This window comes from Desmodus rotundus, chromosome 4 (genome assembly GCF_022682495.2).
Source record: "Desmodus rotundus isolate HL8 chromosome 4, HLdesRot8A.1, whole genome shotgun sequence".
Classification (NCBI taxonomy): domain Eukaryota; kingdom Metazoa; phylum Chordata; class Mammalia; order Chiroptera; family Phyllostomidae; genus Desmodus; species Desmodus rotundus.
Genome location: NC_071390.1, coordinates 179,301,436 through 179,329,427, shown reverse-complemented (window position 1 = coordinate 179,329,427; position 27,992 = coordinate 179,301,436). Strand labels below are relative to the sequence as shown.

Below are 27,992 nucleotides of genomic sequence, written 5' to 3'. Positions count from 1 at the left end.
GGGATCGGTGAATATCACGGTGACTTTGCTTCAGGTTCTTTTCTCCCCTGGAACATTTTCTCCTTTTTTGCTCTTTCTAAGACTTATGTAATTTCATGCCTATTTCTCAGTGGGAAGGCCAGATACTTACTTTCTGATGACCAGCCCTTCACCTTGCAGGTCCCCAGGGAGCGTGTCCACCTTGTGTCGTCGGTGGCCTGCAGAGCTCCCAAGTCACTTTTTAAGTTGTTTCTTGGTTTGTTTTTACTTCCAGAAAGGATTCTTGGGGGGCTGAAGTAAAACCCAGATGCGGGGTGACCCAAGGCCCATTAACACAAAGTCAGGAAGGAGGAGAAGGGGAAACTGTAGAAGAAAACTCTATCAAAACCAAAAAACATTGTATCAGAAAGCCACAGAGCTGAGCTCCCAGCTTCCAATGGCCACGTGTAGCTCTGGTCCTTGCTCTGGGAGGGATTTGTTACAAGGGGCCACACAGCCTGACCCTGGTGGGTGTCATGGCTCTCTGGGGAGCACATAGAGATGTAACCGCCTGCTGCTGGCTCTTCTGGGGACATGTGCCACCTGGCCTGTTTTTCAGAGAAAGACCGCTGGCCACCAACAGTCCCGGTGGCAGCCCCCGGACGGGGTCCCATCTTGAAAAACCCTGATGCTAACTGGGAACAGACTGACCTGTCCTATTGCAACACTGAGTGTAGGTTGGGGTTCGTGGCACAAAGCGGGGACGCGATTTATACAGCCGCCGGGGCACTCCCCACTTTCAATGCAGCAAGTGTGATAAAATACAAGGACGCCGGTCGCTATCGCGGCAAGCTTGGTAGGTGGCTGCACTGTGGTGCTTTTGAAGTCAGACGTGCGGATCTACCGGAAGAGAGTAAAAGGCGCAAGAGCAGGTGACTGACGCGGGCGGCAGACTCCACCCAGCAGGAGTGTGAGAAACATATACGCCTTTGGAGCCAGGTTCCCCACGCCACGGGCATTTATAAAGAGCCCGTGGGTGGGACTCTAAGGACCACCCTCACAAATGAGAGAAGCCAGGCGCTTTCCAGCTGTGACGCTGGGAAGAGCTCGGGCCTGAGTTCAAATCCCAGCGCTCCCACTCACGGGATGTGTGTTTGGGCAAGTTGTGTGCATTTTCTGACCATTTCCTAGTCTTTACGAAGTTGTCCTGACAGGTTATTGTGAGGACAGGTGACATCGTGGCCGTGAAATCTCGTAAGCTCTACAGCGTGGTTCCCACCCGAGTCACTGTTATCAAAGCTAATTCCTGTCGCGTCTTCCTTCCGAGTCAGCGGTTGCAGCACCCCCCAGCGTGAGCGTTAGGGAGAAAGGCACGCGGCCAGGGGTGAAGGGCCACAGTGTCCCTCCTACTAGGAGCAATGCTAGCATCATGTTTGAAAGTAAAGCACACCGGGGAGATTTTTTTACAGTACCATGCATTTGCTGTGTGGTCTTGGCAAGTTGCTTAGCCTCTCTGAGCCTTGTGCATAAAACGGTCATAACGATGCCCACCTCTCGGGCTGCAGTGGAAATGAGTGGCTGTGGCTGTAGAGTAAGGACGCCGAACAAACGGGGGAGGCAAATCATTTGCGGCTTGTACACTCGGCGGTCCTCTGTGGGGAACGTCAGGGATGCACCTGTTGGTGCGGCATTTGTGGGGCTCTCCCACCCCCCACACGGCAGCAGCCCCAGGCTCCCTGGCACCTGCGGGGTCTTGAAGACCCTAGCCCCACTTGGCACCTAAAGGCCAGGAGACTATTTCCCTGCTCTGGGCTGATCCCCCACTTCCCCTCTCCCCCTGAACTGTGCTCCACCCTCCCTCCTGGGAGGCTCCAGCCTGTCTCAGAGCCTGGCAGAGCCGGGGATGCCAGTTCTGCCAGGAAGTGGGTTTCCACCTGGTGGCCTGTTTGGATGGCCTGTGGTGCAGCACAGTGGTCACTAGGGGGCGGCATTTCCCTTCTCTGTCACAGACAGGCAGGCAGAGGCAAGTGGCTGGCAGGTTCCCCGGCTTTGTTCCAGGAGGAGGTGCGTGCCAGTGACCTGAGACAGGGTCTCAAAAAAGTGTTCTTGCAACGAAGGAGAGTGATTCGGGCTGGGGGCTCCAGGGCTGGGCCTAGGGCAGACCAAGGAGGCACGTACCAACCTCAGGAATCAAGATAAATAATGTTTTAATGCCGTGTAAAACCCCAAATTAATGCAGACAAAGCCACGGTAAACAAAACATCAAACATTTAAGTAAAGACCAGCTCCAACCCTGCACTTAACATACTGACCCCACTCACCGGCTCCGTTTCCCCTGTTGGGGGCGAGGGACCTGGGCCTCCCTGTTCTCCGAGGCCCGAAGCCTGTGGGCCCCTGGCTCCCACCTCTGCGGGTGTCAGAGCTGAAAGCACTTTTTCTTGCAATGCAATTGGAGGACGCAGAAGATCACCCGCCTTTGACAGCAGAGCCCTCCCCCTGAAACTGAACCTCAGGCTGTTTCCGGCATGCTGGCCAGGGGCCCTGGCCCTGTGTGGGACCCGTGCCAGGTGCAGGGCTTGGGCGGTGGAGGGCAGACGGGCCCTAGTGGGGCTCAGTGAGCACTTACAGGGGGCTCCCAGGGCGGGGGGCATTTGCAGGTAGGCAGAAGGGAGAGAGACTTCCAGACATTCACAGTTGTGACTCATTAAGAGGTGACGCTTGCTGCTGATGCTAGGTGCTGTGGACAGGTGAGGGAGGCACCTGAGACAGGCAGCAGGGCGCTGGGTCCTCATCCCCTCAGCAGAGTCACCCTCTAAGAGTCCTCACCAGTCACAGCCTCCTCTCTGTGCGGAGTGCCCACCACACGCTGGGCTCCGTCCCTGGTCTGTGGAGACGCCAGCCAGGGAGCACCTGGGGACAGCAGGGTCCAGAGGGGAGCAGGGGCCCCGTGGAGCAGGCTCCATGCTGAGTCCCTCAGGGGTTGCTTGGACAGCAGTGTGTGAGCCAGCTGACACCCAACCTGCCTGGGCCGTGAGGCCCCGCCCACCCACCTGCCCGCCCCTGTGGCCTGCCTCCTGCTGCCCTTTCTCTTTCTCTTCCAGAACGCCAATTTGGCCCCTGGCGGAACAGACCCGGATGCCAGCTGGGGCACTCGAGGTACAAGGAGCGGGGACCCCTGAGGTCTCTGGCTGGGGCAGGGGTCACTGACACGTTGCCGTTGCCCTAGGGCCAGCTGGCTGCAAGCATCCTGGAGCAAGGGGAGCCCAGGATGCTCCTGTCCCGCCTCTTCCCCAGGGATCGGCTCGCCTCTGTTATCCCGTGGCCCAAGGCTCTCCCTCTCTCCCAGCAGCCCCTGCCCTGCCTGGGCTGCACTCTGGTCCCTTGGGGAGTGGGATCTGTATGGGGATAGCTGCCCCGTCAGGGCACTGGCCAGCCCAGCCCCCAGTGAACTTTCGTGACAGAAAGAGAGGCAGAGTCGCAGCAAAAGGCCCTGAGTCTGAGCCCAAGGACAAAACTGGGTCAGAGCCGCCCTCGCTCGCCTTCTGGACTTCCAACCGAGGGCTGCCTGCCAGTGGGGCGGCAGGGACCCTGGTCCCACGTCAGGTGCCTGGCTGAGGGCTCTGCCAGCGCCGAGCGGGCCGGGGCCTGCACCATGGGGCCCATGCCGGGCTTCCTCATCCCAGCACCCCGAGGGGGTCGGCATGGGGGGCGCCTCACTCTCGTGGGCTGGTCTGCACGGCCAGGCAGAGCATGGGGTGTCACAGCCTGTCCCTCTAAGAGCCTCTCCAAGTCCCGGGTTCACCTCCGGCACGTCCAGAATCCCACATGTCGCGTTGAAAACTTCAGGGACCAGCCCCCAAGCTGGGCACCCTGCCAGGGACTCTCCCCTGAGAAAGGCTTGCGGTCCGGGTCCAGGGTTTGTGTTTCTGTGGGTTCTGTGTGCTCACGGGGACCTCTGTCCACACGAGTTTATGTTTAATGAGACGCTTCGAGTCTGGAGGGGAGACCTTTACAACACTGGTGTGCGGAGCTCAGAGATTTAAAAGGAGGACGAAAGGGTTAGGGACAGAAGGAGGAGGCTAGGGCCTTAGGCCCTAGGGAGGCTGTGGGTCTCCACGACACCCCCAACATGTCTGCCTGGACTGCCCGCCCTGCAAGGGTAGACCAAGGCAGGCAGCTTTCTCGGGCGGCTCGGCCCACTGGGGGAGACAATGCCAGGGACACCATGCCACTTCCAGCTCCCAGTCTGGCTCCAGCCTTCTGACCGCCTCCCGCTCTGGGCTTCCCACAGAGAAGGACAGGACCCTCTTCCCCCTGTGGCCCCAGGGCAGCCACTGGGGGACAGGGGACCAGCAAGGCCCAGCTGACTGTGGGGGTGGGGGCGGGGCCCTGATGGGATTGCTTCCCCCTTTGGGACCAGAACCTGCACTCTCTCAACAGCACCTGTGGTCTCTGCTCTTTCTCTTACAGAATACAAGGTAAGAGGGGCCACCACCTGCGCTGACCTCTGACCTCTTCCTGCCACTGCCGCCCAGGTGAAAAGTTCCCTTTGTTGTGCTTTTCCTATGACGTGTGTCCGATGCAGACGCAAGTATGCCCCTCCCCGTGGCCCGGGCTGGGCTCTGCATCCCAGCGTGAGCCTGCTCCCAGGGCAAACCTGTGGTCTCCTCCCCCAACAGGTCTACCCCTATGATGCCCTCATTGTGACAAACCGAATTCGCGTGAAACTGCCCAAAGACGTGGACCGGACGAGGCTGGAGGTAGGAGTGGGTTCTGGGGCTGGTCCTCCGCTGAGTGACTCTGCGGGTGCCTTGTCCACGGCGCCGACACTCATCGCCCCTTGGTGTCCCCACTGGGGGCGGTATGGGCACAGCGAAGGCTCAGGTCAAGGGCCCGAGTGGTTAAGAGGCAGAGAACGGGGTCAAGTGCTTGTGTGCCCAGCAAGGCACCCTGCCAGGAGGCCCCTGCTGTTCGAGGTCCGGGCGGGAAAGGCTCGGAGCCACCAGGCATGCTCGTCTGTCCCCTGAGTCCGGAGAGTGGACAGTTATCCCAACCGATACGTGACTTCTCATGGTCCAGGATGACACACTGACCTGTGGGGTCAAGGGCGGTTGCCCTGGAACAGCGCGGGGCGAGGGGCACCAACCCCCAGCACAGTCGAAATCCGAGTGTAACTTTTGACTCCCCAAAACTGGACGACAGCCATCCCTCGGTGTCCACGGGGGTGGGTTCCAGGACCACCCCCCCAGCAGGTGCTCACGTCCCTCTTGTAAAATGGACGAACAACACCCACAGCCAGCCCGCTGCGTGTGCTGGCTCCCCACTGAGGCTCACTAACACTGCTTTGGACGGGCCCGAGGTGGGTTGAGTCCAAGGGCACAAAATGCAGGGGCACAGAGGGCTGAATGGGTATTTAGCAAAAAACCCTCAGACGGGTGGGACTCGTGTTGCCCGAGGGTCAGCCCTGCTGCCTTTAAAAGGCCCCACAGGGTGTCAGCACAGAGCAGGGATTTGGATAATGTTGCTGCCTGGGAGAACCAACTTCGCTGAGCCCCCTCCTGCACACTGGGTCCAGAGGGGCCCACGTGCAGCTCCGTGCTCACAGGCATCCCACAAAGCGGCCAATGTCCAGACAGTGGGGTCACCTCCCGAGCCCAGTCAGGAGTGTTTTAGTGCCTTTTAGTGATGCTTTCACTGGGTGTGAGGGCTTTGGAGGTCCCTGAAAGCCCAGGGCCACCCTGCCCTATCTGTGCTCCATCAGGGCTGGGCACACAGTAGGTGTCTGGAGCATAGGAGGCCTACTGTGTATCCAGCCAGCGCCAGGCCCTGCCAGCCTGCCTGCCCAGTGGGTGACTCCGGCAGCTGCCGGGAGGGAAGCGATGGGGCCGTGCAAGCAGCCCCTTCGAGGGCTGAGGGCTAAGTGCTGAGCTGTCCCTTAGAGGAGCAACAGGACCATCACCAGCAGAGAAGGGGGAGCACAGGAGGGTCTTCCAGACCAAGGGACCTGTGAGCAAAGGACCCCAGCCCCAGGCAGCGCCTGGGACCGCGGCACTCAGAGGGCAGGTGCACAGAGGGGGCAGAGCCCAGCAGCTGCCTCTCGCTCAAGGGCGCCACCCTGGGGTCCTGGTCCTGGGCAGCCTCTGCCTGGGCCTCCCTGTGACAGTCCCGCTTTCTCTGCAGGGACGCACTGTGGCTCCACCTCAGTGGACTCCTTGTTCATGGCGTGGGCTTGTCCCCAGGATAAGTGTCACTCCTGGAAAATGGGCTGCTGGGGCTGGGTGGCTCTGGAGTCGGGAGCGGCCTGGAGGCAGCTGGCTGTTGTGGGACTGGGCGCCCGGTGGGCCAGGGCTCTCTCCATGCAGAGGAGCTCAGCAAGCTGCCTGCCACAGGCGCGGCAGTGGCCTTGAGGCCCAGAGCCACCAGGACTTGCTTCTTCCCCTTGGGACTGGGGTGCTCTTTAAAGGACTCCCATCCTACCCCCGCTTTTTTTTGCTACAATACAGAATGAAAGGTGCGAAATACGAAGTAGTTAATACAAGTAAACCTTTTTAAAACACGACCAGGGAATGGGTCTAATCGCTCAGATCTTCAAGCACACACCCAAGGGCGAGTCTCTGTCATCCCTCTCCCTCGGCCTCAGCCAAGCCAGGAGGCTCCGGGAAACTGTTGCCACCACAGGCCCCTCCTACATGCTTCGGGGTTGGGAGGGCTCAGGAGGGGCCCTGACAGTTTTCTTTCAGAGGAGAGAGCTTTATTTTTAACATAAAAACAATTCACTATGCTTGTAAAACTCCGGGAAAAGACAGAGAACGGAAACATCCCTCAGAATTCCCCACCCGGCCCAACTCCCGGCAGTCCAGGCATCGCTTCCTGCTCAGGCACCCCGCCACTCTGCCTGTGGTTTGGATGAGGTGGGGCACACAGCTTATGCAGCTGGACATCTGCCTGTTTCTTTAAACTTGACCGTTTTCCATGCCCATCCCTGTGGAGCCATCTGTCCCTTAAAACAGCTGCGTGGTGGTCCCAAAGGTCAGGTGTGGCTCCCGCTCGTGCCCCATTGGCTGAGCTCAGTCACAGGGCAAAGCCATGTGCAGGGCAAGCTGGGGCAGCGTGCGCCCTGCGAGAGGAGAGCAAGGTTCAGGGCTGGGGGGGGGGCGCAGCAGGCGGTGCCAGGGCCAGGCCCTGGAGGAAGGCTCCTCTGTCACGGGGTCCAGGCATGCTGTCTGCCCTCTGCCGAAGTGCTGAGCTGAGTCTCACATCCCCGGGTGAGAGTGGGTCCTGGGGTGGGGGGGTGCGCCAGCCAGTGGGGGCCCCATCCTCACGGACTTGGTCTAATAGGGGAGGCGATCATCTGTGGCCCAGAGAGGGGGGTGTGTGATCACCCACTGACGTAAGGGCTCCAGAGGGGAGGAAGGTGGGTCTGTAAGTGGCTAAAAATAAAAATGGGTCAAAATGAACTGAGTGCCGTCAGCGTGCCTGCACATGTGAATGTAAGCCGAGAAGCCACGGATGAGGATGAGAGAGAGCTCCAGGAAGAGCAATGGCTCGTGCAAAGGCCCTGGGGCAGGGGGACTTGAGAGCTGTTTGAGGAGAAGGCCGAGGTGGCTGTACTGGAGCAGGGGACTCTAAGGACAGGACTGGCCTTGCAGGGCCCTGGGCCCTGGCGAGCAGTTTGTTTTTGGCCTAGAAGCAGTGGCTTTACAGTGGGACACTCAAGGATTCGGTTTATAATTTAAAACCATGCCGCGCACGGCACCGTGAGGCCGGATCGGCTGTTTGCATGCAGGGAGCCTGTTTAGCAAGGAATCAGGTCATCCGAGCAAGACCTGGCGGGTGGTGTGGGCAGCGCAGAGGCAGGCCCAAGACTCCGTGGTGTCTGTCCTGGCCGGTCTCGGTCCCGGACCCCCCCACCCCCAGGGCCTCGTGCCTGAGGGTCCCTCAGAACCCCCCTGTGCCAGGCAGTTACTCTGAGGGGCCGCTCTGCCGGGAGCTCCCCGTTTGAGGGAAAGGAGCTTACCTGTCTCTGGGAAAACTCAGGTGTCCGCTCGTCTGAGGCCCTGCCCACTTCTGCCTGTCACTGGCTGAAACATGTCACCATTGTGGCCGTGCGCCAGCCTCTCACTGTCCAGGTGGTGTCCTGGTGGAAGGAGCTGCTCAGGGTCAGGGTGACCTCGTGTAAACCCAGGCCCCATAATCTCCAGCTGTGTGACTGTGGGCAGGTGACCGAGCGACCCGGAGCCTGACTCCACCCTGTCCGATGGCACTGTGCGGCTGTTCTGCCGGGAGCCCGAGAGCTGATTCAGTTGCTGAGCAACAGGCATCGGCACCCACCGTGAGCGATCTCCGGGCGGGGGTGGGGGGCAGTGCGTGCGCAGGTCGGCCATTCCGTGGTGGTCGTCCCCACGTTCCCAGCCTGAGAGAGAACCACACAGGTGACGATGGATTAGAGAAAGCTTTCCATGGGGACAGGGGCTGTGGGAGGGCCAAGCACCTCGCCTGCTGAGAACTTAGTGAAAAGCCAGGTGGTCACGTTGAACGGACATGGCGACAGCCACGTGGCTCAGCCACCCGGGGGAGAACAGGCTCCCTCCTTGACACCCAGCACTGGCAGCCAGGGGAACCCAGAGGCTCTGTCGGGTCTGGTTTAGTGAACGAACACCTGTCCCGTCCCTCGGCGGCGCTCCAAGCTTTCACACCTGATGTGGCAGCTGCCGACGGGCCTGGGAGCAGAGGGGCCAGGGGACCTTCCTGGGCCCACAGCTCCCGAGAGGCAGAGCTGGGACCCCAGTAAGGGGCCGCTCAGAGCCACCACACTGTGCTGTCTGCCCAGATTAATGACACTGCAAAAGAAATTTCTAGCACCTCCTCCGTGCCTCAACCTCCCAGCGCACGCGTGCGGACGTTCTGTCCCCTAAGTCGGGTCCTCTGGAGAAACCGGACCAACAGGAGGTAGGCAGGCAGGCAGGTGGACAGACGGACAGAGAGATGCAGAAGGAAAGAGGCCTTTATTTAAAGGGTTGGCCCATGGAACTGTGGGGGCTGACTCGTCAGGTCTGCAGGACAGGCCGGCCGGGGCAGCCGTGCAGGAGCGGACGCTCTGAGGCAGAATTTCTCCTCCGGAGGCCTCGGTGGTCGGCCGGGCTCACACACAGTGTGACCAGGTGGACAGCAAAGGGAGCCGTGGGAAGGGGCTTCCTGTCCGGCCTGGGGCCCGGAGGCAGCGTCGCTGGGAGTCACTGGAGGGTCCTCGTGGATTCGGCAGCCCAGACCTCTCTCTCTGATTGCAGGGCAGCGCGGGGCTGGCTGCAGGGAGGGGAGCGGCTGACTCCTCACAGGGGCGCCTGTCCTGGCCTCCAGGCCCCGAGGCCCGAGTGATACGAACCCAAGTCGGGAATGTGCCTGAGAGAGAAGGGTCCCCAGGGACAGGAGAACTGGCTTTGTTTACTCACCCAAGGGTCCTGAGAACCTGACAGACGCTGGTGATAGCACCGGGTATGTCTGTCTGAAAGATGGGTGGGCACTGGTGTACGCCGCTCTGGGGGCCTGAGAGGCTGGCAGTGGTTCAGCATGGTGGGGCGTGGCATAGCTCTGGGGCCTGAGTGGCTAGGGCAATCTGGGAGGGCCCCCTGGAGGAGAGGACATTTGAGCTAGGACCTATGGGAGGAGGAGGAGGAGGAGGAGCCACTGTGTGTGTAGGGGGAGGTGGCAGAAGAGCACTGCAGAGCCTGGAATGTTCCAGAAGCTGTAGATGGCAGAGGTCTGGCACAGCACCATGAGTTCCCTTTGTTGTTCAGCCGTGTTCCTCTGATGGGCTCTTGCCAGGAGCCAGAGGTCAGCCGTCAATTCGCCCTGTTTTCAGGAAACCTTTGGCACTTGGTCCAGGTCACAGGGCAAAGCCAGAGATTCTTTTCTCCAGGTCACAGGGCATCTCCACAGCAAAGCCTTCCTAGGTCACCCCCCGACCCCAGTCCCTCAGCCCTCCAGGGGCCTTACCTGCTTTCTGACCTGCCTCCGTGGGAGGCGGGGAGCTCCAGGGAGTGGGGGTGGCCTAGTCTGGCTGATGGCAGTCAGGCTCCCGGGCCTGGCACCCACAGGTGAGCGGCCCCTCTGCAAAGGTGGCGTGCCCTGGGCCTCCTGTCTGCCAGCTCAGGAAGGCACTGGGCTGTGCCTGGCCTTGGGGGTACCTGGGGTGAGGGCGCCGCCCCCCTCCTGGGGAGCCTTCAGGAAGCAGGGTCAGGGGAGTTGACCCAGGGGTCATCTGCTCAGGGCCCATCAGTCCTGCCAGCTATGGATGGGGGAGGGGTGTGACTCTGACAGGGCCAGTGTCTCAGCTGCCACAAGCAGGCCTGGCCACCCCTTCTCACCTAGAAGGTAGGCAGCCCTGAGGCGGGATCCCACAGGTCCCTCCTCACTGACCCTCCCCCAGCCTTCCAAGCCCTCTGGCAGCCCTGCTCTGACCTGCAGATGAGGAAGCAGGACAGGGCAGGGTGGGGTCATTAGCCTGAGCACTCCCAAACCCAGCTTCCCTCCACTGCCCACGGGGTGTGGGACAAGGACAGGGCCCTGTGCCACGCGGCCTGCCTTGGTAGGTTTTGGGGCCTGGTGAGTCTCAGATCTGACAGGCACCCTGGGTAACTGGGACAGGCCTGCAGGGCTGGGACCCCACGTGACCTCCCTTTCCTTCCTCCGGGTCCCACCCTGCCTTCCCAGCAATGGCTCCTGTGTGCAGTAGGAATGTGGGGCCAGGTGGGGCCAGGTGGGGCCAGGAGCGGGGAGCAGCCTCTTCCGCAGGGTAAGGATCTCCACAGCTTGCCTGGCTGTCTCTGTATGACTACACCCGCCTTGGGAGCAGAAACCGAGAGAGCCAGCCTGTGGGGCTTTGGAGGCCTGGCCCTGCTTCCTTCAGGGGCCCCACCCACCGGGCTATTTTCAGGCACCAGACCTATGGCTTTTCTCTTATTTGTGTCTTTTAACAGCCCCCAGCCACCCCCCAGGGCCCTGTGTCTCTGGCCTGTCGCAGGCCCCCAATCAGTATTTGCTGAATACCAGTGGAAACGGTTTTCCTTTCCTCCTTCCTTTCCCGCTTCCCAATTGTCTCACCAGAATTGGGAGGACTGTGCCTTGGTACCTGGATGTGGTGCTGTGGTCTGAAGTGATAATTCTGAGCATCTGTGCACTGGGTGTGGAGGCCGCAGCTGCCAAGAACCCCCGGGCAAATGGCTCATTGCCGGCAAGCTCCAGCATTCCACCTCTTATGGGCAAGTCCAAGACCGCAGCCAGTGGCTTATGGGCCCTTCCTGGCAGAGACTAGCTTGATGGGGGTGGGGGGAGTGAGGTCTGTGTCCCTGCGACTCTGCGTGTGTGTGTGGCTCTGAGTGTGTGTGCGCGTGTGTGCGTGCCTCTCTCCGTGGCTGTTTGTGGGGGGGGGGGGTGCACTTCTCTCTCCATCGTCACACCAGCCTCTAGCACGGGTAGTCTTTTTGAAAAGTCCAGGAAAGCACACCTTTTTGTGCAAGAATTGGTTTTTAATTTTTAAAGCCAATTTTACTTGTTTATTTTTACTTATTTATTTTTAGACAGAGGGGAAGGGAGAAAGAGAGGGAGAGAAACATCAGTGTGTGGTTGCCTGATTGCCTCTCGAGCACCCCTTACTGGGGACCTGGCCCTCAACCCAGGCATGTGCCCCAACTGGGAATCGAACCGGCGACCCTTTGCTTCTCAGGCCAGCACTCAGTCCACTGGACCACACCAGCCAGGGCGAGAATTGGTTTCTTTATTGTAAAATTCACATAAACAAAACGCAGCATTTTAACTATTTTAAGGCGTGTCGTTCGGTGACACTGAGCACATTCCCAATATTGTGCGCCCACCCCCTCTATCTGGTTCCCGAACACTTCCATCTCGCCCGGCGGAGGCCCCGTACCCGTCAAGCAGGTACCTCCACCCCACCCCTGGCCCTTGGCGACCACTGGTCTGGTTTGGGCCCCTAGGGGTGCACCTACCCTGGACGTTTCGGATGAGCCGCCCGAGATGAAACACGTGGCCTTCCGTGCCCGGCTTCTTTCAGGTCGCCTTGTGTTTCCAGGTCTCGTCCATGGCAGGTGGCCGCAGCAGGTGTCGGAACGTCACTGTTTGTGGACTCAAACACGTTTGGCTCACCCACGTGTCCTTGGGTGGACAGTGGGCTGTTTGGACCTCTGTGATAGTGCCACCGTGAACACGGACGTGCAGGCGTGTGTCTTAGTCCCGCCTCCAGTTCTTTTGGATCTAGGGTTGGGGGGGGCAAGGAATTGTCGGTGGGGGATTCCAGACTGTTTTCCACATGGCTACACAGAGCCACACTTTTTGCGTAGGGGCAGAAGGGGGATTTGAACCAGGTCCTCTGGGGACCACAGCCCGATGACCCCTTCCTGCCGCAGACCACCCCCAGCTTCCTTTCTGTCTTTCCGAGCTGGCTGGCGGAAAGCCTTGCTCTCCCGGGGAAGCTTGACCGGGAGTGGGGGGAGGGGGTATGGCAGGCGCCCAGGCCAGGAGGAGGATGTGAGGGAGTTTCTCGTGGACGAAGACAGGTGTGCGGGGCTAGGAGCAGACACAGGCAAGGGAGAGGCCGGAACTCGGTGGCAGTGGGGGATGCTCACACTGGTTGCTCTGACCATCTCAGCAGCTGACACCCACTATCCGTGGCCAGGCCCAGTCCTGAGCGCTAACTGCATTGACTTACTCATCCCTGCAACTCCAGGAAGGGTCATGGGGGCCACCTCCTCGTACAGGGGAGTAGACTGAGGCTCCAGAGGCTGGGTGGCTGCCACGGCGTGCAGCCCTCTGCAGGCCCCCGGACGAGGGGCAGGCCTCAGAGAGACAACAACTGCTCACATAGCCGAGGCTGCAGGGGAACGAGGCCCGCCTGGCTCCTTGGCCCACTTTCCATGCCTAGCTTCCTCATTGGTGAAATGGGCCATCATAACCACCCGCCCATCCTCTCGGAGGGCACCACAAAAATTAAGTAACGGGAGCGCGTAAGCAAACCCATGGAACCTCAGGTGTTTGCAGGCAGGTGGGAGTCCTGGTCCCGGGCACGCTTGTGACTTCCGTTCACGTGGGAGACATGTGTGTAGGCGTCACCAAGGGTCCCTAACGGAGTCTCTCTCCTCTGGGTTTGCTTCAGCAGCTGCAGAGTGGGGATGAGGGGGACGCAGAGGGGACCTGCGGGACCGATGCTCCAGCCGCTGAGGGCGGCCACCGGACCCTCACCGCAGTCCTGCCTCTGGTGGCCCAGCGGCATGTTGCAGAGTTGCTCACCTCTCCCCTCTGGTGCCCCCCTTTTTTTTGAAGAGACACTTGTCGCCGGAGGAGTTCCAGGAAGTGTTTGGGATGAGCATGGAGGAGTTTGACCGCCTGGCCCTCTGGAAGCGGAACGACCTGAAGAAGAAGGCCCTGCTGTTCTGATGCCTGCCGGGCGCTGACTGCACTTGCGGGGCGGGGCCGAGGATGCGGGTGCCGGCGGGAACCACGCACACCTCTCCTGTCGCACTGGCTCTGGCTTCTCTGTGTCCACCAGGCGGGCGGGGCGCCTGGGGAGGGCTGGGGGTGGGGCGGGAGTGGGTCCCACCCCACGTTCACCGGTGACTCTCCTGCTCGTTGTGGTTGTAGTTTCGGGCCCAGGCTCCTCGCTTTGCACCTCCCCTTCCCACTGGGCTTGGCACCAGGGAGACGCTGCAGAATGGCTGCCCCAGGGGATGGAGGGACATTCGGACAACCACAGCTGCCTCCCTAGGCCTTTGGAGCACAGAGGTGACTGGGACTTGAGATTTGAGTGACAGGCACTGACACAATCATTGGTGGGGGACACAGGGGCTCCCAGTGTCCCTGGCCCCGCCCACTCGCCCCTCCCAGCCCAAGGGCGCAGCCTCGCTGGTGGTCCCGCAGCCCAGGGCGCCCAGGGCTGTGCCAAGCGTGGGGCGCACAAGTTTTGCGGCTGTCTGGGACCGCGTCTCTTTTTAGGGATGAACGTCAACCTGCCAGGGTACCGTCCCCCAGGGCCCTCCATGCACTGCGTCGTTCTTTCAAATCCTCCCCTAGATGCCTACGGTACCTTTAAAATAACACAAAAGTTTTATTTTGTTAAGAAGTATAGCCTACTTACACGTAAGATGACACATATAAAGAGTTTAGTTTTCCAGTCCCGCTGAGGGAGTGCTTCCGCCTTACTCCCCCCTCACCCCGTTCCGAAGTGTGTGGTCTCGGTTCCCGGTGTGTTCCTCGGACGTGGGGCTCCTTGTCTGGTTTCCGTTCGCTTTCTTTCTTTCACACCTGTCACACAGGTGCCCCAAAAGGCAGGCCCTCCCCCCCAGTGGTATCTGTACGTACAAGTGAAGTATGGACCCCCGGTGGTTTCCTCGCTGTTATCTTCCAAGTCGTAGAGAGGAGGAAGCTCTGCCAAGTGCGGGAACCAAGGCTGTCCGCGTGTCAGCCTCACACCCCACGTGGCTTTCAGTGACCTAGCCAGCGCGTCCCACCTCCCACAGTGGAACACAAACGTGTGGCCCCAGGAGTGGTGCCTCGTGGGGGATCAGTCCTGAGACAGACTCCAGCCCCTGGGGACAGAGGATGGGACACCTCTCTGGTCTGCCAGGTCGGCAGTGCGCCCCGACCAGTGGGAGCTGGGTCTGTCATTCGGTGTGGGTCAGGGCAGGTACCGGTCACGGAGTGTCTGTGACATGTGTCGAGAGGCTCATGAAAACCAGAAGGGGGTGCCCCATGTCTGTTCCCAGTGTTCTGTGGAGCTGTGTCTCGGTGTGTCCTGGACGTCCCTGCCTGTGAGTCGGCGTTACTCAGCTTCCTCCCAGCCCTGCAACACGCCACGTCCCGTGGCGTACCCGGCTTCTCCTCACCAGCCCAGCTTGGCCAGGGAAGGGAAAATCTTAGCACCTAACGCGCTTCCTTCCGTTTAGCAATCTGAGCCCGAGCAACTGGAAACCCCTGTTTTCTTCTTAGTGCAATGTCCTGTCAGACCAGGGCCGCCTGGAAAAATAAAGGACGATGTACTGTAACTCGTGAAAGTACAGAGCCACTTCTTAGAAACACGCGCCATTTCTAACGGGCCGGGCCCCTTCTGCTGACGATGTGTGGGGAGAGGGTCCGCCCAGAGGGCTGGCACTGGGTGTGTACACAGAGCGGGCGATGCTGTTAGGGGCTGGTCCCGGGGTTGGCCTTGGAACACCACAGGCCCGGGACCCCCGCTGGCTGGGGAGCACGTCTTGGCCAGGCTCCAGGTGCCTATGGCAGAAAGCTGACACCTGCCCCAGTCAGGCTGGGGGGACTGAGAAGCCAACAATGACAAGGCTGACCGCTGCCCGAGGGACGGGTCCCGAAGGAGGCCCCAAATGCACCGCGGAGCTCAGGGAGGCTTTCAGAGAAGGTACTGCCCAAACTAATTCATCATATCTTGGCTCAGAAATGACACGTGCCACCTTTAGGCCGGCCTATGGGCCAGCACTAGTCTGATGACCCCACCCAACTGCAGAGGAGTCTGGGAAACAGGCACCCACGTGACCGAGAAGGAGGGAAGGCCAGCACCAGTGGCAGGCAGTCTCAGTTCTGCCGCCGAGGCTCCGCCTAGTCCCCACGTTCAACTCCCAGCGTCTTCAGTGGCTTTTGTAGGAATCGTTTGGAGCCCTAGCCACCCTGGTTACCCACCTCGGCAGGTGAGCTGCCCCTGCACAGGGATGGGACCAAGGACCCCTCGGACCCCCCTGCAGAGCGGACCCCCTGGGACCCCCGTACAGTGGCTCTGCCCTCAGAGATGCCTGGCTCTGCGCGGAGGTCCTCACCTTATCAGACACTCAGGGAGTGGACAGGGAGGTGGGGGAGCCACCCCAGGCCAGGGCACAGGGAGGGGGCGGAGAGAAGGGGGTCGGGCGAGGAGGAGGGTGAAGCGATGAGAGCCCTTCAGACGAATTCAGCGGCGAAGGAGACTGTGCTTCCCTGGTGACCGCCAGAGGTGGCCAGACTAGGCTGAACTGGGTTTCATGAATAATAGAAACGTCCTTTTCTCGACAACCCCATGAGATTATCTGATTAATTCAACACACACTGAGTGCCCACTGTGTGCCAGGCAGTCTTTGGGGTCTGAGGACACAACAGTGAATAAGATGGACAAAGTGGACCGTATCTTCTTTTGGGGGTGGGAGGAGCAGACAGACATTGCGTGCTGTGTCAGGGAAGGGTAAACTCCCAGGAAAAAGCTTTCAACAGGACAGGGGAGAGAGTGACAACAGAGGGCGCTGTTGGATGCAGGTGACAGCTGAGTCAATCCTGGGGGAGGGGACGTTCCTTCTTCCTTGGTGACAGGAAGGGAGGGGAAAGGAAGGCTGGGAAGCTGCTTAGTTTGTGGCAGAAACACGCGCAGCAAAAAGGCAAGGTCTGGACCCCTCATTTCAACCCTGAACTGCTTCCCGTGAAATAACAATTCATCTAACGCATGCTGTGGAGCCTGGTACCACGTGGGTGCCGGGAGGTAAGTGTGTCAAACGCGCCCAGCCCGGAGGACCTCACTGTGGCAGGGGACAGACAGACCTGGGAACCAACGGTGACAGCATAGGGCAGGCTGTTCGGGCTGCAGTGACGTGGTAGAAGACGCAAGGATGCCATCCCAGGAAGACAAGGCAGCTTTGCCCGGAGGTGACGCTTGAGCCGGGTGCTGAAGACTGAGTAGGAGTCAGCCAGGTGGAGCGGAGCGGGGAGAAGCGCCTACTAGGCGCCCACTGGGTGCTGGGCGATTGATGTGCACTGACTCATTTAATTCTCAGAAAAGTCCCGCGTGCTTGGCGCTGTACACATCTTACCACTGAGGCTCAGAGAAGTGAAGAGCTGGGTTTTGAAAGACGGTGGGTTTTACGGTCAGACTTAGGCTTCCTCCAAGACAGCACACGGGCACACGACCCGATAGACCAGGGACTGCAGGCAGAGGCGTGACGTGTTGGGGCCGGCCGGGAAGCGGCCAGTTCCCAGCCTGCCCTGTGCTGGGAGCAGACTGAACACAGAGCGTGAAGCGGCGGTGGGTTTTGGAGGCGATGGATTGACAGGGGTTTTTTTTCTTCCAACATTCTAAAACTGTTATCATTGCCTTTTGACTTCGTTTTCTTCTGTTAAGAGTTTATCTGTAATTCTCATTGTTGTTTCCCAGAATATGATGTTTGTTTTCTATGGCTGATTTTAAGATTAAAAAAAAAATCATTGGTTTTCAGTGGCGTGGTAGGCTTCCTCTGAGATGCCCCCCTGGGGTCCCCTCTTCCTGGTCCCCTCACCCTGCTGGGGTCCCCTCCCGTTGAGTGGGGGCACGTGTACTGACTTGCTTCTGACAGAAGGCCGGAACAGTGATGGAATGTCACTTCCAGTGTCGGGTTACAAAAAACTGTGGCTCCCTTCCCAGGTGCTTTGCACTCCCTTGCTCTGTTGGGAGGTGCCCCATATAGGCTTCACATAGGGGGCCGACAGCCAGTGCGGAGCTGTGGCCTGCCGACAGACCGCCACACGAGGGAGCCTGGGCACCGGTTGTCCCAGGCAAGCCTTCCGAGGAGTTCCCCGCTCCCCTCTGCAATGTGGCTGCAGCCTGGAGAGACCTGGAGCCAGAAGCCCGCAGTTAAGTTGTGAGATAACAAACTTAAGTTGTTTTAAGCCACCAGGTTTGAGGGTGATTTGTCACAGACACGGGGCCCCGGTTTCTCTCGGGTTCCCCACTGCCGAGGATGCTGCGCTCCCTCTGGGCCCCAGAGTCTAGGAAGGCTGTGTTAAAAGTGCTGTGGAAATGCAGTTTACCTGGGCGTATGAACAGCCTATAATTTATTTTTTTCCTCAACAGACATGTTACTGGAGGAGTCTGGGAAGAGGTCTCGGGGTCACTAAGCCACCAGCTTCCCCTTCACAGCATCGAACAAGGGCGGGAATTCCCACGGAGAGGGCTGGGCCAGCTTTTTGAACTGTGCGCCCTGATTGGCTCCCCGCTCCTCCCCCCCCCCCCCCCCCCCCCCGCAGTGAACACTGCACCAGCAGGGTTGTGCTGGTCCAGAGGGTTCGGGCTTGTTTTCTGGGGTTACGTGAGGTCCCCAAATTTCAGTTTCGTGAAGAGAAATGAGTTCTAATCCGAGCCGTGGCACCATGCCTGGCTCGGCTCACGGGTGGCAGTTTCTTGTGAGTGGGTAGATGTCAGCCCAAATAGGATGAGCACTGATGAGGAAGTTGTGTCGGGCCGAGCCTACTAATTCACAAATATTTGTTGAATGTCTATATACTTCATTAGAAGTTCTGTAAGCCACAGAAACATTGACTAATGGCAGCTTAAACAAATAAAAGGTTTGTTTTTTCTACCTAGTAGAGAATCTGCAGGTAGGTGATTGCAGGGGGTCTTGATTCAGTGGCTCAAGGGTGTAGGAGTCAGAATCTCTACGATTCTGACTTGGCTCATGGTTGTGAGGTGGCTGCTACAGCTCCGGACATCACATGTGTTTTCAAGGTGGGAATTCCTGGTGCTGAGAAAAAGCAGTATTAGCTGAGTCTACTCCCTTCCCCAGAGAGCAAACTCTTCCCTAGAAACCAGTGGTTTGTTGGTTGGTCTTCAACTGCTGGCCTCCTGGGGGAAGGGAGGAAGGAGGACAGTCCTGATTTGTAGCGGTGCCAATTGCCATGGTATAAATTCTCCCGAGACATCTGACTTCAAGCTACCAACAGCACGGTGCCGGCTGCGTGTATGGGAAGAGAAGCCAGCAGCACACCATCTTCTAGCATTTCTATCGCACAGTTACAGGAGATGAAAAATTCTTCAAAGCACAGACCATTGTAAGTTGTAGTGAAATAATTAGGAAGTAATTTTGAGTGTTATCTTTGTTTTTAATATAATTTTTCATTGTAAGTTTATATAACTACATTGTTCAGTAATGACTGATTGTGTTTAACAACTGACTTGCAAAATTCCTGAACAATAAACACTGGGCTCTTGTGGTCTGGTCCAAATGGCCCCCGGCAGCACTGCCAGGAACCTTTCAGCTGACTTCCACTGTGTCTCACTGGCCAGGATGTCACATGACCACCTCAGGCTATCCAGGAAGCTGGGAAGCAAAAAACTGCTTGGGTCGCCACGGTGGAACGTGGCCAGGGGAAGGGGGCTGCAAAGGAGAGAGGGCCAGCCTACCAGCCGACTGGCTGGTCTACCACCGACCAGTGGCCCGCCAACCAAACTGTGCGTGGCGTTTGGAGGGTTGCTATGAGCAAGACAGACTCCATCTCTTTTCTCATGGGGCTCTCATGCTAGGGGCAAGAGAGAGATTGAAAAACTTTTTTTTTCTTTTATAGATTTTAGAGAGAGGGGTTGGGAGAGAAAAAAAGAGGGAGAGAACATCAATGTGCGAGAGAAACATCGACTGGCTGCCTCTTGCTCGTGTCTCGATTGGGTACTGAACACATAACCCAGGCATGTGACCTGACTGGGATTTGAACCCATGACTTTTGGTTGGCAGGGCAACACTCAACCAACTGAGCCACGCTGGCCGTGGCAGAGAGAGGTTTTAAACAATAAGTGTGATTGTGACAAATGCCAGAAAAAAACCCAGAGTGCTATGAATGTGCGTGATGGGGAGGGTCTAAGCTGCCCTAGTCGGTGTTTATTTCTCATAACAAACAACCACAAACAAGCAGCTGAGGACAATGCTCGCATTTCTTTTCTTATTTTAATCCTCACCTGAGGACATTTTCTCATTGCTTTTATAGAGAGAGGAAGGGAGAGAGAGAGAGACATCAATGTGTGAGGTAAACATCCATTGGTCGCTTCCTATATGTGCCCACTGGGGATGGAACCTGCAATGTAGGTGTGTGCCCTGACTGGGAATCGAACCTGCAAACTCTTGGTGAACAGGGATGACGCTCCAACCCACTGAACACCTGGCCAGGGCTGCACACCCTTCTTGACTCAGTTCTGGGAGTTGGAGTTTGGCACATTTTAGCGACATCCTCTGCTCAGAGAACCCCAGGTTCCACCTAGCACGTCAGCAGCCTGCGCCCTGACCTGGAGCCTTAACTAGGGTCCGATCCACGTTCACGCTCGCTCAGGGTGATGCCAGAATCCAGTTCCAGGAGCCCGTGTGACTGGGGCCCAGCCTTCTGCCGGCTTTGGGCTGGGGGCTGTCCCTAGGTCCTATAGACCCTGCACCAGGTGGTCCCCTTGCCGCCTGGCAGGTGACCTCTTCAAAGCCTGTAAGTAGACCCTCTCTGTCTCATCTGTTATGGCGGATTCTTAGTGATGACGAATCCTTAGTGATGTCACCTGACCATGGGAGTGACAGCCCATCACCTCTGCCACAGTGTATTGTCCAGAAGCGGTCCCAGGTTCTGCCAGCACTTGTTCCGGGGGGATCATGCAAGGGTGTGACTCATAGAGAGAGGTCATCTTAGGATGTGTCTGCCACAGAGCTGCACGCGGAGCAGGAAGGCCCGGGATTAGTGACTGAACTTAGGTGAGACTTGAAGGGCCAGGAGGAGTTGGCCAGACCCCGAGAGAGAAGCATGTCAGGCAGAGGGCGGCATTTTCGAAGGGCTGGAAGCCTGGAGTGCCATCCTTGTAATGATGGCTTCGCTGCCTGAGATGTGTTCTCCTGACCCCTGAGTCCTCCCCAAACCACCCTGGGATCTGGGGCGGGCGGAAGGGGAGCATGCTTCTTCTGTTCACGCCAGAGTTTGTTTGGCAAATCGGATCGGAAGCCAGGCGTTCAGTGGTGTGTGTGTTTCTGTGGCTGTGTGTATGTTTGTGTGTGTGCGTGCACGTGCACAGGGGGACGGGGGCGGGGTCTGCTCCAGTCACAGTCAAGACCTTACACACCCTTCCTTCCTTCCTTCCTTCCTTCCTTCCTTCCGTGTTCCTGGAGTGCCCGCAGGGTGCCTGGCCCTGTTCTGCGTTCAGAGACAGATCAGAGACAGACCCCTGCCTTGTCCTAGAGGGGTCACACTTCATGGGGGGTGGGTTCCATCAGCCAGCTGCAGCCGAGGCTGTGACCGGCATTGTAAGGAGCGCAGTGGGCATGCAGAGGGAGCCGCATGGGGTTGGGGAGGGGGTGAGGGAGGCGCTCAGGGATGATTTTAGAGTCGAACCTGAGCAGCCGTGCAGAAGCGGAGGCCACTGACTGAGAAGGGGAGGGATGTGGAGGAGCAGGTTGGGGCCATTGGATAAAGCATTTGTTTGGGCCTGAGGGGTCTGAGACGCCTCCTGGGTGTCCAGCTGGGGCTCCAGGAGAGGTCAGGCCTGGGAGTGCAGATCTGGCCGTGGCCACTATGTGTGGTGTTTAAAGCCTGGGAGGGGGTGGGGTTTCCAGCGGGAGAGTCCCTGGCGAGTAGGAGGACATCTGGCCCAAGCCATGGGTCACCCTAACACCCCAACACGCCAAGGTCAGGCAGAGAAGCCGGGATCCTAGAGACTCCCGAGGAGCTCGGTGAAGTAGGGAAACCCAGTGCAGGGCCACATGACGCCGAGAGAGCCAATATGACGACAAGGACAGAGGGTAAAGATGATAGGTGGTGTTCGGGTCCATGGGGAGACAGGCGAGGAAAGGAGGGCATTTCGGGCAGGAAGAGCAGAACCCAACGGGTGTGACAGGAAAGGGTGACAGCTGGCTCCTGACCCCTTCTCCCAGCCTTAAAGTGACCCAGAGAAACCACTGGTCCTGCTTGAAGGAGCCCCTTTCGGGAGGGCGTGTTTGCCTCCACTCCTTGTGCACATCCTATGATCTGTCCAGACGTTTGTTGAATGAATAAAAGAAAGGAGTGAATGGGTCTATGTGGCTTGGGGCGGCACATGATCTCGGTCCTTGGGCCCCAGTGTCCTTTTATGTACCGCAGATCATGCCTACAAGCTTGAATTCTGGGTTTGCGGTGAGCAGGGCCTTCTGAGCAGATTCCGAGAGGGCTTTAGGCTCGGCCTCCCTGGATGGGGCAGCGGATAGGGCCACTCCTCTGTCCGGCCACCCCTCAGGACCTGCAGCCCCGCCCCCGCAGCCCCGCCCCACCTCCCTTTGTTTCTCTGGACCACGCCCACTCCGCTCATCTCCCTCTCCATTGGTCGGGGGGCGGACCCTGAGCTCCCAGAGCCGTGGGGGGCGGGGCGGAGGGGCGCGGGTGGGGCGAGTGCGCTTGCGCGGTGCCCGAGTCCGGCCGTATCCTCGCGCCGGCTGCCTCTCAGCTGAACCAGAGCCCGAGCCTTAGACGGCGACAGGCTGAAGCGACGGTGGAGGCGACCCCGCCCCGGGGCTCCTTTGTTGCGGCGGCAGCGGCTCTGCGGGGTGCTCGGTTCCGCTTCATTTGGCCCGGGCGCTGGCGGCAGGAGCGAGCGCTGCCGAGGCGGCGGCCTGAGGTGAGGCGGCGGGCGGCAGGACGGACAAGGCGGGGGTCCCGGGACCGGATGGGGATTCCGGGCCGGCAGGGATTCCTGGGAGGGCAGGGGTCGCGGAGCGGGCGAGGTGCTCGGCCGGGTAGGTGTCCAGGGACCGAGCGGGGGTCCCGGGGCCGGAAGCGGGTCTCAGCCGGGCAAGGGTCCCAGGCTGGAGGGTGGGGGACCTAGGTCCCTTGGGGGGACAGGGGTCACGGAGCCGGGCGGAGGCCCAGGCGGCAGGCATCCCGGGCGGGGGGGGGGGTTCCCGGGCCTGGTGTGGCCGATCTGAGAGGGGCGCCGTGGGGTCGCTGCTCGAGGTGGCGGCCGCCGCCCTGCGGGACAGCGGGGCTGGCACAGGGACGGGGACTGGCCCGGTTGTCGCGAGCCCGGGCGCCCCTTGATTGTTTAGGCCGCGGAGTGACAGGGGGCTCCGCGCCTGCTGCGTGCGACCCGGCACGGACCCGCGCGCGGGGTCCCGGCCACCCTGACAGCTGGGGGCAGTGTCTCAGCCCCCGCTCACCCCGAGGTGTGGCTACCTCCCTGTTGTGTGTGTCGCCGAAATCGGCTCAGCACGGGCCCTCGCCGGGAGCCCTGGAAATCCTGCGAACGGGGGATTTGTCCCCGCCTGCCCCGCCCCCACCCCCGCCGGGGTGTCACTGGTTCGGTGTGTCTCATGGAGGGTGACTACGTGGACCCTCGATCGTGGGGGCTCTGGCCACCCTGAGGGGGGAGCTCTTCCTTGTTCTCCTCACTTGTCAGTGTGTCACCGAGCGTGGCTTTGCGTGGACACGCGCGCGTGGTGCCTTAGCCATCTGTGAGTTGGGGGTCTTTGCCCCGTCCAGTCCCCACGTGACTCGTGGGAGTGTGACCCCGAGCCTGCCCCCCACCCCAGCAACGTGTTTGCGTGCGCGTGCGCACGCTGGGGGTCTTCATATGGTGAGGGTCCTTGTGAGGGTCCTTGTGCCGGCCTTGGGGGCGCAGTTGGCCTGGGAAGAACTGCCGACCCACCCTTTAGTTACTGTCCGATTTGCCAGCTGAGCAGGAGCAGGAGGGGCGCCGCCGGGCCACACTCCCGGGGCCTGCCCGCCACCCGCCCTGTCCCTCTCCGCTGGGGTCCCCTTCCCTGGGGCGTGCGGGCCGTCACCGCGCACGCTGCACGCTCCGGGTGGCTCTCCAGGCCGCCGCGTTTCCTGCCCCGCCGCGTGAGGCTGGGCCAGCAGGAGCCGGCTCTGATTGGAGCGAGCCGAGCCCCTCTGCCCCGCGCTTCTTGATTCTTCCGTTAGGATTGGGAGGGGAAAAAAATCTGGTAAACCAGATTTAACTTTGCAGCCCTCAGCGCCTAGAGAGTGGAGGAAACGCTCCCAAGAATTTGGCGGGCTGGAAATGCGTTTGAAGGAGGAGGATCCACACCCACGGAAGGAGGCCAAGGCAGTTACAGCTGGAGGTCAGGTTTCCGAAGGGACCCAGGGTGAGGTTGCGGAAGGGAAGGGAAACTCGGATTTCAGCCTGGTGTCAAGGCCTGGCGGTGTCCTGCAGGCTCTGGGTCCCGCAGCCACTCGAAAAGAGAGGAATGTTCACTGCCCTTTGCAGCGAACTTGAGAAAACACCCATCATGACCCAGGGATGGTTCTCTTCCCTGAGGGATGCAGAGTCAAGGCCAGGCCTTTCCTTTTCGGAGCCTTCTGGTCTAAGGCGGAAGTCTGGGCAAGGAGCTCTAACATCCAAACTGAAACTGGTGGTGAACAAGATGGTGTATAGATAGTGGGGCCAGAGTATAGATAGTGGGGCCAGAGGATGGTAGTGTGGTGGCCCGGCTGTGGCTGCTACAAAGTCCAAACTTAGCAGACGGACTCTTCATGGTCCCCGTGGGGCCCTTCACTCTTCCCATCCCCCCACCCAGTTCCAGCCGGTCTGGCACCCTCACCAGTTATTAAGGTCTCAGCCGAGGTGGTGCCTTCCCTCTGAAGCCTTCCCTGAAGTCCTGTGCCCTGTCCTCTGAGACCTGTGGCCTCTAAGGACAGACGCTTAGCCGTAGGCACAGCTCAGTAGGTGCTCTGACAGAGGTGGGCACGCTTTGTGCCCAGAGGTGGGAGGAGGCAAAACTAAATGGGAGACCCTTTTTCTATGCCACGCATTCAAGTATTCCTTTGGCTAAAAGTCCTAATGGCTTTTTCTGTAAACTAAAAGACACATTCTTCATTTTCCTCAATAACTTTATTGATTTGGATATTTTGAGTATGTTGGTTGTCTCCCTCGTGGTATGACATTGGTTGTTCTCAGATAATGTCTCGATTTGATCGCTGTCAACTTCAAGTGGTCACCTGACCATGGAGCAGTGAGTGTCCAGTGGGAAATCTCCACGAAACTTCGCACACCGCTTTTGACACGTTCGATCAGTCACAGCCTTCCCTATATACTGCACAAACCTTTTTTTTTTGCATTTCAGTTGCATTTTTACCTTTCTTGAAATAATAAAGCATATTAGTTGCATATTTTCTTTCATCTTCAATATTAAAATAGCTACACAACAATTCACCAATTTTGATGATGGTTTTTAAATGCACGCTGACAGCTGTCACTACACAGTGTGACAAATTGTTTCAAATGAAGCTGAAGACAACTAAGAGGACTAGAGCCGTGTTGTGGAACAGACTTTTCGGCCAACCCCGTGGTTTGCGTGGTTTAGCATCTGTAGTCCTCAACTCTCCAAAGGGTTTTTAGATTAATACTTATGTTATTTCCTAGTGTTTGTTGCACAGTGTACAGTACTTGATTGGAATTTATTGGGTCTAATTCTGGCTCTGGAATTAAGTCACTCTGTCCCTGCAAGGCCACCGAGCCTGGCTTTCAGGTTCCTCACTGTCGAGGGTCTGAAACTAGGTAGGAATCGCCCAGTCCTAACCCTTTCGTTCTTTCCGCCTGGTGTGTCCTGGAGGCAAGTTCTCTCAGTGACAGTGGTCCGAGCCATGGGGATCTTTGAATATGGACGTTCTAAAGTGAAAGTTGTTTTTCCTCTTCTTCAAGGGTGTACACCTTGTCCGAGTGATGGCCCAGGGTCTGGAGTCTGGCAGGAGCTTGCACAACTTTTCTCTATTGCCTTGCGTGGTCTTCAAAATTACGAGTCACTGGCAACATCTGTACTGTGTGTAACCGGTTGGCTGGAGGCCTTATTGAAGTTGTCGCGTGCAGAGCTGCGGGAGCCTTTTGTTGACCTTTTGCGTGTCGTATGAAGTCTGCCCACTGTAGTTTCTGTGTGGCCCAGGCTCTAACAGAGATATTGTGGGGAGTCTGAAGTACATGGAACTTTGGGGGTGCCTCGAGGAGGTGTATGTGGTTTGTGTAATGGTTTAAAACATAGTTTAAAATGATTACTTGCAAAAAAAAATGCGTTGTATGTTAAATGACTTATAAGGAAGCTCCAGTTCTAAGGAATGTGGTGATTAACCCTTTAAGATGCTCATCTCCCTTCCAGTGGACCTGTTTGGTTAGATGGGCTCTCAGACCGCATGCGTGTGTCCGCTATTCCTGTCGGGTGATGACGGGCGGGAGAGACAGACGGTGGCTGTTTGGTCGGGTGGCGATGCCACCAAGTCACCGTTTTCACTGAACTCCGCCGGACTTTTGTCTTCTCTGGATTAAAAAAAAAAGTGCTCTGTTTCACGCTCAGTGTGGTCTGTTTTGTTAGGGGTCTTATTTTAGGAGAGGCCTTTGGACACTGCTGGACTTTCTTTGTGGTTTTCTTAGGTTGTATCACTCGTACGTTTTCACTGAAGCTTTACTAGTTAGTGCTCGTTCTGCGCCCAGAGTATATTTGATTGGCGGCGGGCCTGGCGTTTACGTGGGTTAAATGACAAGGGGTCGTTCGTGGCGGGGAGTGCCTGCAGATGGGGAAGGCAGAGTTTGAAGGCCACGTGCAAAGCCATCCTCTTGTTCTTCACAGAAGGAAGAGAGTCAACTGTTCTGTTCCCAGGGGCCCAGGCAGAGGGCCAAATTCACCCGCTGTAAAGAACCGGTGAACATGATATTCTAGAGCCTGCCCCCCCCCCCCCCCCCCCCCGCCTTTCCCGTTAAGCATTATCTGCCTGAAAACTAGAAGTTCAGAGATAAAATCTTCTTAGACTACAAGTCAAGGTCTTTGTGTTAACCACCCCTCACCTGTCCACATCACCTACCACATGGTTTAAAGTCCTCATTATGTATGTGTCTGTTATCCAGGCCGCTTCAAAGCCTTTGGGTATTGAGAATATGTAACTGTACCTTGTACAGTAGGGCTAACTTACTTTGGTTCGTTCGGGTGGGAGACTTGGACTAGACATTGGGCCCTAGTGAGGCCTTGGCTGAGTCCAAGTACTTCTCGGAGCTTCAGTCCCCATCTGTATGGTAGGGTTGTCACTAATACCTGTTAGTAACGCCCAGCTCCGGGGACTGCTCCGAGGGTGAGACGAAGTCACGAGTGACGTGGGATTTTGTACGTTGCTAAATATTATGTTGCCAAGGAGTTTTAAAAAATGCTTCATTAAGAATTTAATGAATCTGGTGGGTGTTTCTTTAAAATTCCAAATGTTTAACATACAGATCTTTCATTTGAAGTGTGTCAGACCATTTAGGACTGTTTTCTCTTTTTAACTGTTTGATAGTTTAGTATTTTGGGGAAACGTGGAATTCAGCTCTCAGTTACTGGTAACTTTTGTAAACAAGGCTATTGAGAACGTACAGTCCAGCCTTCAGCAGTCTCCTCCGTTATTCCTTTAGTGGAGCATATTTTCTTGACACTTTAGTTCCTAACTGACTCGCCTGGAGGTTGGGGAAGGCAGTAGGTGGCCCAAGCTCCAGGTCTGCAAAGCGGTCCTGGTCCCATTTGAAATTCCCAGAAGGCAGCCAGCATCCCCGCACACACACATCCCCTCAGAGCTCTGCTCCGCTCCTGTTTGTGCCTAGCGTCTCCCACACCAGGCAGCCCCGCCTTTCTTTCCCTGCCGCCAGCCTTCTCTTCCTGCCACCGACTGCTAGGAGCCTCTGCTCCCCAGGCCAGCAGTGGGAGGGAGAAGAGGCCGAGAGCACAGGCACTGGCTCTGGAGGACTGTGCGTTTTGTAGACAGGCCTCCATACAGACCACCTGTGGTGTGCCCGCACACCGGCACTGAGCTCCATGCAGATGGACACACAGAGGTGGGATTCGGGGGCGGGCGCTGGGGCTCATCGGCTGGCGGGAGAAGCAGACCCGAATGGGACTTCAGTGTGGTATCCTGAGCACCACCACAGGCCCACAGGGGCGTTTGGGGGCCGATCCAGCCTTCTCCTACATGCTGTTGAGGGTCTGCCAGGCAGGTTGGGCATCGGTAGTTGTGTAAGTTAAAGGAGGGGCAGTGAATTTCCCAAAACCTAAAATGTGTAGGTGTGCTGGGCAATTTGGAATTCCCCTAGGCTGCCTGAATCAGACCCGGTCTCACTCTGTTGTTTGGGGCGGAATGTGGCCATCCTGCCTTCTGACGGAGGAAGTCACTGCTTCTTGTTGACTGTCGGCCCTGGGACAGGTGCTCTGTGGGGTATTTTTGTGTGTACATCACAGTATGAGTTTCCTGTTGCTGCTGTGACAAATTGCCACGAACTTAGACTTGAAACAACG

At 58.1% G+C, this 27,992-nt stretch overlaps 2 protein-coding genes and 1 long non-coding RNA gene across 24 annotated transcripts in view; 2 read left to right on the top strand and 1 right to left on the bottom strand.

Moving 5' to 3' along the window:
• The window catches only part of ABLIM2 (actin binding LIM protein family member 2), a 100,067-nt gene extending 85,050 nt beyond the window's left edge, over window positions 1–15,017 (top strand). For 15 of the 20 annotated variants that reach the window (XR_011651146.1, XR_011651145.1, XR_008426694.2 and 12 more), the window contains 4 exons: window positions 3,060–3,114; window positions 4,429–4,493; window positions 4,638–4,718; window positions 13,291–13,309. Coding sequence is in view for 2 of the 20 variants with exons in the window: in XM_045182873.3 (XP_045038808.2) it covers window positions 3,060–3,114; window positions 4,429–4,436; window positions 4,638–4,718; window positions 13,291–13,404 (258 nt within the window). In the remaining 18 variants the exon portion in view is untranslated. Of the gene's footprint in view, window positions 1–3,059; window positions 3,115–4,428; window positions 4,499–4,637; window positions 4,719–13,290 lie in introns of those variants that run through there. The other 5 variants (XR_011651160.1, XR_011651154.1, XR_011651158.1 and 2 more) reach the window with 3 other exon arrangements.
• LOC123478009 (uncharacterized) lies at window positions 6,524–9,558 on the bottom strand. Its single transcript, XR_006653103.3, has 3 exons — window positions 9,408–9,558; window positions 7,976–8,371; window positions 6,524–7,388 (listed from the first exon to the last, which is right to left on the bottom strand). It is a non-coding gene; the product is annotated as an uncharacterized lncRNA (long non-coding RNA).
• Window positions 15,018–22,133: 7,116 nt separating the features above from the next.
• AFAP1 (actin filament associated protein 1) overlaps window positions 22,134–27,992 on the top strand; it is a 96,856-nt gene continuing 90,997 nt past the window's right edge. Inside the window, exon 1 of one of the 3 annotated variants that reach the window (XM_053922901.2) lies at window positions 22,134–22,348. Coding sequence is in view for 2 of the 3 variants with exons in the window: in XM_053922900.1 (XP_053778875.1) it covers window positions 23,750–23,810 (61 nt within the window). In the remaining variant the exon portion in view is untranslated. Of the gene's footprint in view, window positions 22,349–23,675; window positions 23,811–27,992 lie in introns of those variants that run through there. The other 2 variants (XM_053922900.1, XM_053922904.2) reach the window with 2 other exon arrangements.